This window comes from Nicotiana tabacum, chromosome 10 (assembly GCF_000715075.1).
Source record: "Nicotiana tabacum cultivar K326 chromosome 10, ASM71507v2, whole genome shotgun sequence".
Taxonomy (NCBI): Eukaryota; Viridiplantae; Streptophyta; class Magnoliopsida; order Solanales; family Solanaceae; genus Nicotiana; species Nicotiana tabacum.
This window is the reverse complement of record NC_134089.1, coordinates 19,554,864-19,564,864: the sequence shown is the minus strand read 5'-3', so window position 1 is coordinate 19,564,864 and position 10,001 is coordinate 19,554,864. Positions and strand designations below refer to the sequence as shown.

The following is a 10,001-nucleotide window of genomic DNA, read 5'->3' as shown; positions in this document are numbered from 1 at the left end:
AGAACTAACATAGTACATAACCGCACAATCTGCTAACCAATAGCAAGCTCCCCAACTTGGCTCGAAGCCATAGATCACAACAGACTATACTCATAACGCATATAATCCATTGTTGCCTCAATACCTTAGTGAGGTTAAACTCAAATCCTCTGTAAGCTTGTGTAAACACATTTCATCTAGTACTTCAACTCTTTGGCAATCTCGCAACAGTTAAACTCACTCTCTTAAGTGAACCAAAAATTTCAAACTTTAACACTTACAATTCATTTGCACATGAGATCTTCTGTCATTCACATGAGGATCACACCGCCTTAGCACACTTCATGGGAGATAACCCACCTGTTTCGCCTCAATATAACATTTTCGTATACCTTCCACCGCCATAAACATTACGCAGACACTTGATCTTCCTGAGTCTGTACTCATACCGCAACATGAAATTTACTTCACTCCCAACTAGGAGACATGAAAAGATTTTTCACACGCCCATAACTCAGGCTATAACTTGAATCACGATGGACTTCAAGAATCTATTAATTCTTCCATCATTCAGCAGACCCTTCTCGTCGCTTCCAAATCATATAGATATGCCTCGCAGTACTAACATACTCATCACATAGCCACAACCATCATTTCCTCTAACAGGGACACTACCGAACATATAAGTTCAAAAATACTTGTTCACACAATCAGCACCTCGGCGCCCCCGCCATAGGCAAAGATCCAACCTCAAGTCCTCCAGACTGGCCCACCATAAACTCACAGAGATAACACCTCGCCCCTCGATCGGGGAATCACAAGCCATCGAGGCACATCTGATACTGAGCGCCCATGCGCGCATACGAACGCATGGAAGAAATTTCAAAAGTTTCTTTTCAAGATGAATCAAGGACGTACGATAAGAATTCAAGAATGTGAAGTTTTCCTAAAGGTTCTGCAGCCTCTCAAGGATAAATACAGACGTCTCCATACCGATCCGCGAGACTCTACTAAACCGGCTCATGACTCGCGAGACCAAGTAACATAGGCTCTGATACCAACTTGTCACGACCCCAACCCCGGTCATGATGGCGCCCAACACACTGCTAGGCAAGCCCGACTATTCAACAATATTATCCCAAATTCTTATTCAGATTATAGATAAATATCACATAGAATTTACTAAGTCATTTCATTCAAGTGTATAATTAATAATAAAATCTACGGAAGTTCAATTAAAATACTACACCATAGCCCAACAGAATCCGGTGTCACGAATATGAGCCTCTAATACAGAATATCCACCTATTACAAGTCTGTCTAGGAAAAATACGGAATAAAAGATAGAGATAGATGGGAGAGATCAAGGCTGCAAACGCCATGCAACTACCTCGATACTCCCGGATACTGCTGCTCTGCTAAACAAATCCTCACTCAGCCTGTAGTGTACCTGGATCTGCACACAAGGTGCAGGTAGTAATGTGAGTACTCCGACCCAGTGAGTAATAAACATAAATAAAGGCTGAGAATAAGAAATCATGGAAAAATACAAAGTAAACTATAACTGGAAGTTTAGAACAACAAATAGTGAAGCAACAAGTCAATTAAGTCAGAGTACCAAATACTGAGACAAGTATAACAGATAAAAACAAATACATGAGTGCAATGCAATGCATATGATGGTACACTCTAGTACCCACTGCGGCGTGCAGCCCGAGCTATCCATTTATTTATCGTCGACGGCGCTCACTGGGGGTGTGTGCAGACTCCGGGGGGCTCTTACAGCCCAAGCGCAATATCAAGCCATCTCGTGGCATCAAATCTAGGTCATCAGCCTCATATCAATCTCAGTATAATCACTCAGGCTCTCGACCTCAATATCAATGTAATCAACCAGGCTCTCGGCCTCAATATCAATGTAATCAACCAGGCTCTCGGCCTCAATATCAATATAAGACTGTTGCGGCGCGCAGCCCGATCCATGCTCAGTACAGAAATCATCATAAGCCCCTTGGGCATTTGTAAAACAGTAGTTCTCAGCCCGAAATATCATTTAGAAATATCATTTAAGTTTTCAAATCTTAGAAAGATGGCTGAGTTTGCAAAACAGTATTTAAAACCTTGGACCGAGGTCAAATGATATGCAAAATATGCGAAAGCAGTGATATCAATCCCTGAAGGATTCAAATAATTGGGAGGAAGCCCAAATGTAACAATTAAATCCAAGTAAGGTGATTCTCAATTTAGTTCAAGTAGAAAACACGGTAAAAACATCTCTCGGGACGGACCAAGTCACAATCCCCAACGATGCTCTACCCCACGCCCGTTATCCGGCGTGCAAGTCACCTCAATATAGCGTTACGATGTGAAATTCTGGGGTTTCAAACCCTCATGACATCATTTACATCAATTACTCACCTCGAACCGGCTACTTCTTTAGCTCGCGACGCTTTTGCCCCTCGAATTGGCCTCCACGTGCGTCGAATCTATCCACAATAATTCGATTCAATCAATAAAAATTATAGGAATTAATTCCATATGGAATTCTACACTTTCCATTAAAAACCCGAAATTGCACTCAAAATTTGCCCGTGGGGCCCACATCTCGGAATCTGGCGAAACTTATAAAATCCGACAACCCATTCCGATACGAGTTCAACCATACCAAAATTATCAAATTCCGACAACAACTCGACCTCCAAATCTTAATTTTTCATTTTTGGAAGATTTTGCAAAAAACTTGATTTTTCCATTTAAATCCGAATTAAACGATGAAAATAACCATGGATTTATGTAATATAAACACTTTCGAGTATAAGACACTTACTTGAGTTGAAATCGTGAAGAACACCTCAAAATCGCCCAAGAACCGAGCTCCAAAAATCCCAAAACGAAAATGAAGAAATCAGCATTTTTGGTCCTTAAGTTTCTGTCCGCTCGTCACTAAAAGTCCAGTTTCGTCACTAAAAGTCCACCAGAGACAGCTTTACCAGCCATATTCAATCGATCATAACTTTCTGTACAAATGTCCGAATGACAAATGGTTTATATTTCTGGAAACTGGAATATAAGGGCTACAACTTTCATGTTTTATACATTTTTCGATTTCATATATATTACGAGATATAAGCTTCCAAATTATGCTCCTCGCATCAAAATTTTCGAACCTTGCTGTCAAAAATCCAGCAAGTTAAATTGGCCTAAAAATGGCCCGAAACCATTCCGAAACTCACCCGAGCCCCTCGGGACTCTAACCAAATATGTCAACATGTCTTAAAACATCATCCAAACTTGCTCCAATCATCAAAACACCTCAACTAACACTAAAATCATCGAATTACATCGAATTCAAGCCTAAGTTCTTTTAAAACTTCCAAAACACGCATTCGATCAAAAACCCAACCAAACCACGTCCGAATGACCTGAAATTTTGCACACACATCACAAATGACATAACGAAGCTACAATAACTATCGGAATTCAATTCCGACCCTCAGATCAAAATCTCACCTATCAACCGAAATTCGCCAAAATACTAACTTCGCCAATTCAAGCCTAATTCTACACCGGACCTCCAAAATTACTTCTGATCACACTCCTAAGTCACAAATCATCCCCTGAAGCTAATCGAATCATCGTGATTCAAATTCGATCCCTCTAACACATAAGTCAACATCCGGTTGACTTTTTTAAAACAAACCTTCTTTAAAGAGACTAAGTGTCTCATTTCCTACTAAAACCAATCCAAATCAACTCGTTCACACCCAACACTGATAATGAAGCATAAAGAAATAGGAAATGGGGAAAACTGGGCGGTAACTCACGAGACGACGGGTCGGGTCGTCACACCTTTTTAGTTAAATCAATTTAATGAATGGATAAGGGGTGAATCCAAGTTAAAAGTAATAAATCCTAGATCCGAAATCTAACAACTTAGATAATATGAACCGTGTTCTGATCAACAAATGTCGAGTTAATGGCCAATGAATAGATATAAATATGAGAATGAATGCATGCAATAAATGTGATAAATGGTATTTAATGTAATAAGAAGCAATAAGTCACTCAAATATTAGATGAGGTTGATGATTCCTTCTTCAGAGGCAACGTGTGACATCATGAAATAATAGTGAACAATGTGCCCTCGGATCTTGTGAACTAAATAAGAATGTTATATAATGGAATCAAACAAAAGAGAGAAGACAAGCTTTTTGTCTATTCTTGATAGTCAACTCTTTTACAAGATGTTCTTTTATAGAAGTTTCAAATCCCTTTTTGTTTCCTTTCTCTTCCTATTTATAAGGGATATCCTTAGAAAACTCTAAAAAAGTACAAAATGAGGGAATAGAATATTCGTGCTCGCAACCCTAGGAGCATCCTAACTGCTGTGTTCGTTTTCTCTCTACTAGACCTCGGCACTGGTCTCTCCCTATGGGCGACTCCTCGACACTGAACCATATTCGATTTCGACCTCGGCCTCATCCCGTCCGTCTGCATTCGCTAAACTAGATCTAATTTTGACCCATACAGTAATAAACAATAATAAATGATATTTAAGTAAATAAAAGGAATGATTCACCCAAGAAAAGATGGAATAAATGGATGTTCCTTCTGACAATGAAGAATGATAGGCTATCCACTTGAATATTTTAGTTATTCTTGGATCTTGTGGAAAAGTATAGACAAAAATTTTAGTGAAAATGTGATGTTTGTATCTTAGCAAGTGAGATTTGATTCTCTTTCTCAAGTCAAGTGTGTATTTTTGCAAATGAATGTCACATGTCCCCCTATCATTGTCTCTTTTTCTATTTATATGGGACATGCTACTAGGAAATCCTAATAGTACAAGTGAAGAGAATATTCTCTTTAGTATTCTATCTTGAAAACTAGCCATTACGGTTCTGTCAACGGAGCTTGACCTCGGCCTCAACTCTTGTTGACACCTCGACTACGACCCCGTTGACTCTTCGACCACTGACTTCGTTGTTCCTTTGGCCATTTCGACAAACGACGATTTGGCAACTCCTCTTCTAATACTATTTTGGCCAAAATATTCTGAAGACATATTTTGACCTATACAGAAACACATCTAAATTTTTTTTATTTTCAATATTTGACCCACCATTGTGTTTTCAACTAATAAAGTCAAATCACTGATTGCTTTCTAGAAATGAGTTGACTTTCTTTGTCTTTCCTGGTTGAAAGTCCTTGTAGTTTTTTAATTTATGTCTCATAGTGAAAATGACTGGACCAAGCGTGTGGACCAACTTAGCCTAATAATAACTTATGTCATTATCTAAAACCCATTGTTTTAGTGCGAAAAATATGTAGTTTGGCCATGTCATAAATTAGTAGAAAATTAGAGCACCTCATATTACATGTTCACTTAAAGACTTTGCTAAGGAACTGTTTAATTTTCAGCTGAGAGTAATGGAAACTTCTGTTGGGCAGCAAATTTTTTCCGGGAAAAAGATGACAAAACAGTTAACAGGAAAAAGAGGAGACACTGAATTTCATTCAGTAGTGAGAGGTGGGAATCTTGAATTGGCTTTGGAGATAATCAATGGCTGTGTAGAAGGAGAATTGGTAGAATTATTGTCAAAGCAGAATCAGTCTGCTGAAACTGCTCTTTATGTTGCTGCTGAATATGGTCATTTGGATTTAGTGAAAGAGATGATTAAGTATTATGATATTGGAACAGCTAGTATCAAGGCAAGAAATGGTTATGATGCATTTCATGTTGCTGCTAAACAGGGTGATTTTGGTAATTTTTTATTTTAAGTGGTTTTTCATTATCTTGTTTATCTATGAACTTATAGAATTTCACATAACAAGCACAAATTGGCCTAACGGTCAATAGGTGAAAAGTGTGAGAAATTAGGTTCAAATCCAATAGAAATAAAAAATAAACTAGGCGTTTTCTTTCTATTTGCCTAAACTTTGGTGGCCAGAGTCAACCAATACCCAGGCGCGAAGCTACCCTTTGCTAAGCGTGGTCAATTGACCACCATTTTATCAAAAAATTACATTGCGTATATAAGTAAAATATCAGATTTTAGAGGTACATAACATTTATTGAACACGCTTTATCAGGAATTTTTTTTAACTTTTTTCAAGTTTGAGCCTTGGCGTAACTAGTAAAGTTGCTGCCATGTGATCAGGAGGTCACAGGTTCGAGCCGTGGAAATAGCCTCTTGCAGAAATGCAGTCTAATACTGCCTACGATAGACCCTTATGGTCCGGCCCTTCCCCGGACCCCATGCATAGCGGGAGCTTAGTGCACCGGGCTGCCCTTTTTTTCAAGTTTGAACCTCTCTTGGAAATATCTGGCTTCGCCACTGCCGATACCTATATTGATGGAGCTAGAAGGTAGCAGTGGAATAATCGAGGTGCATGCAAGTTGGCCGAACACCATCTTTAATTTTAAAGAAGTAATCTTTTAATGAATGAAAAAACAAATGATGGAAGTTCCCTCAATGTTAAGTCTTATAAATTTGATTTTCCTCTTATCCGTAGTAGTAATTACAACTAGTAATGAAGTTTTGATCATAGATACTAAAAGATTGGATTTTGTTGCAGAAACGGTGAAGGTACTATTTGAGGTTTTTCCACAGCTATCAGTTACATTTGATCAGTCAAATTCCACTGCACTTCACACTGCAGCATCACAAGGCCATATTAATGTAGTCAATTTCCTCTTGGACACTAATAGCAGTTTAGCTACAATACCAAAGAACAATGGGAAAACAGCACTTCATTCTTCAGCAAGAAATGGACATGTTGCAGTTGTGAAAGCACTTTTAAGCAAAGAAGAAGGGATCTTAAATTGGAGAGATAAAAAGGGCCAAACTGCTCTTCATATGGCAGTTAAAGGACAAAGTGTTGATGTTGTTAATGAGCTTATTCAATCAGATCCTTCTTTGGCTACAATTATTGATGGAAAGGGTAATACTGCTTTGCATATTGCAACACGAAAAGGCCGCGTAGAGGTAATTTTTCATATGTATGTTATACCTGTATTTCATTTTATTTGGCAGTGTTGGACTGAACACGGATTTTAAAACAAAAGGCAGCTGGTGCACTAAGCTCCCGCTATGCGCGGGGTTCGGGGAAGGGTCGGACCACAGGGGTCTATTGTACGCAGCCTTACCCTGTATTTCTGTAAGAGGTTATTTTCACGGCTCGAACTTGTGACCTCCTAGTCACAGCAACTTTACCAGTTAAGTCAAGGCTCCCCTTCAGACTGAACACAGATTTAAGAAAGAAAAAGAGCTCTTGACACAAAATCTGGACACTTTGTTCTGTTACTGAAAGTGTGACAATCCTATCCGATTGCAGATTATAGTTGAAATATTTACCACATGTATGTTATGTAGTTCCATATGTTATATAATTGCGCCAGAGTCAAATATTTTACATGTTCTTTTATGTTCATATGAATACACAGAAAAATCTTCTTTTCAAAAGCTCAACATAAATGTTATAAGCTGCACGGCCGTCTTAGTCCGTGTTATAATATTTGGACTCTTACCATATATTGGTAAGGGAAAGTGTTTCAAATTGTCGATTAACTATCATATCTCATGCAGATTGTTCAAGCGTTAGTAAAGGACAAACGGATGAAGTGGGACGCCATCAATAAATCTGGTGAGACTGCTCTTGACATTGCTGAGAAAGTAAGGCAGTCAGAGATAGAAACAATTCTAAAGGAACATGGTATCCTGAGTGCAAAGAACATGAAGCTAGTATTACCAACGCGTTCAGCCAAAGAACTGAAACAAACCATTAGTGACATAAAACATGATGTTCACAATCAGCTTGAGCACACTTTTCAAACACAAAAGAGAGTGAAAAACATAGCGAAACGTCTGAACAAAATGCACTCGGAAGGGCTCAACAATGCAATAAATTCCACCACAGTCGTTGCAGTTCTTATTGCCACTGTTGCTTTTGCTGCTATATTTAATCTACCAGGCCAATATGTTGATAACCGTAAGCATATTCCTCCTGGATACTCATTAGGAGAAGGAAATATTGCTCCTCAACTCCCTTTTGCAATTTTCTTCATATTTGACTCTCTTGCACTCTTCATATCATTAGCTGTTGTGGTGGTTCAAACATCAATCGTGGTTGTTGAAAGAAGAGCCAAGAAGCAAATGATGTCGATTATCAACAAGCTAATGTGGTTGGCTTGTGCATTTGTGTCTGTAGCCTTTCTTGCACTGTCTTATGTTGTTGTAGGTAAAGAAGAGAGATGGATGGCAACTGCAGTAACTTTTATGGGAACTTTTATCATGGTCACGACTCTAGGGACACTGTGTTATTGGGTAGTTATGCACCGGATTGAGTCTTCAAATTTGAGAAGTTTGCGCAAGTCAGCTCGGAGTAGCAAGTCCTTGTCACGGTCCATATCGATCATGTCAGAATCAGAGATCCCGGATGATGAGTATAAGAAACTATATGCTATTTAGTTCTTCTACACCTTGTATTTAGCTATTAGCCTGTATATTCTTGTGTAATAATATTTGATGCTTACACTTCAAGCATCAATATAGTAAAAAAGGGCAGCCAGGTCAGGAAGCATCCTGCGTTCATGTAGGGTTCGGGGCAGGGCCGCATCCCAAGAAGGTGTGATTTAGGCAGACTACCCTGACGCAAGCATCAGTAGTTGCTTCTAGGGCTCGAATTCATGACATATAGGTCATAAGAAGACAATTTTACCGTCCTCCAAGACTCCTCTTCAAGCTTCAATGTAGTACCTTCAAGCTTCAATGTAGTAGCCGCTAGTTTTTCTGTAGTATATGAGCAACATAATTGAAAGTGCAGGATCTTATGCCATTCTTAGAATTATGAACATTTTACTACTGGTAGCTGCTAGCTTTGCCCAAGTGAAAAACAACTAGTATATGAGCAAGATAAGTGAAGTGTAGAATTTTATGCCCTTGTTGCAAGATGCCTCATGAGCTGTTATTTGATTATGCTGATGTAGCAGCTGAGTTGGCGATGACGTAGCTGCTGATATGTTTTTTTAAATTGCAGAAGATACTTAGATATTTTCTGTTCCCGGGCTTAAGATTTTTAGTTGTGAATTTCCTAGTCTTTAGGCATGTAGCTATTGGTTGATTATTAGGAAGTTTCTGTTTCAGTTTTTACTGCAATTCTGTTGGGGATCTCTTTGTATTTAAACAGCTCTTCATTCAGCTTAATAAAACATCTCTCATTTTCTTCTTTATGTCATTTGTGCTTTCTCTGATAAACACCAACAGCCCTTCTAGATAGAATTTTGAGCATCTTACTTCTGTGCACAGATCATTGGTTTCCAACTTTGTATCTCTGTTATATGCTTCAGTTCTTCTTGTTCATTCATTCACTTGACATATAGTAGGACATTTAAGAAAGCCAAACTGTATCTAAACTATCTACTAATAGTTATTGATTCACCAAGATTTAAAGTGGGACATATAGTTTGATCTCATGAATGCTACATAGTTAAAGGGGATTCTTGCTGTCAACATGAAACTTTAAATCCTCTTTCTAATTTAACAGTCATTGGTTTGTGTCACTTGACAATTGTAGACACAGTGTGTTAAAAGTGCAATCTTTTAGAATCTTTGGCATCAATAATCATTGCCATAATTTGGCATGAGAATTAGAGTTTTGACAGCAAATGACTCAACCTTTAGTGTTCATGGAAACATTATCTCTACTTCAGTGTGCAAATGTTTTCATCTTTTTAGGTGTAGGCCTAAAGCAATACATCCCTTGTACACCCATGTCCTTACCCGTCTGACTTGTATATTACAACTTTTATATTTAGGCATAGTTTGAATAGCAAAGGGTAATCCAGAAGAAGATCAGGACTTAGAGCAAATGGCCAGAGTTCTCCTAAGATCTATCTTTGGTTAAAGTGTGCAAAAGGACAGTCTGGTGCACAAAGTATCTCGTATTCATGCAGGGTCCAGGAAATGCCCGCTCCTAAAAAGTGTGATGTAGACAGCCTAACCTAATGCAAGCATTAGTAG

The 10,001-nt window shown here is 38.5% G+C and overlaps 1 protein-coding gene across 1 annotated transcript; it reads left to right on the top strand.

Annotated features, from left to right (window-relative positions):
* Window positions 1-5,292: 5,292 nt before the first annotated feature.
* On the top strand, window positions 5,293-9,211 carry LOC107767085 (ankyrin repeat-containing protein At5g02620-like). Its single transcript, XM_016585998.2, has 3 exons — window positions 5,293-5,743; window positions 6,559-6,968; window positions 7,569-9,211. The coding sequence occupies exons 1-3, from the start codon at window positions 5,410-5,412 to the stop codon at window positions 8,448-8,450; spliced, it is 1,626 nt and encodes a 541-aa protein (XP_016441484.2). The 5' UTR covers window positions 5,293-5,409; the 3' UTR covers window positions 8,451-9,211.
* Window positions 9,212-10,001: the final 790 nt, after the last annotated feature.

Bases quoted from the DNA above. Each gene is read 5' to 3' on its own strand.
- LOC107767085 (XM_016585998.2), top strand. From the start codon at position 5,410: ATGGAAACTTCTGTTGGGCAGCAAATTTTTTCCGGGAAAAAGATGACA. The intron at 5,744-6,558 runs GTAATTTTTTAT...ATTTTGTTGCAG, and splicing joins TGCTAAACAGGGTGATTTTG to AAACGGTGAAGGTACTATTT. The intron at 6,969-7,568 runs GTAATTTTTCAT...TATCTCATGCAG, and splicing joins CACGAAAAGGCCGCGTAGAG to ATTGTTCAAGCGTTAGTAAA.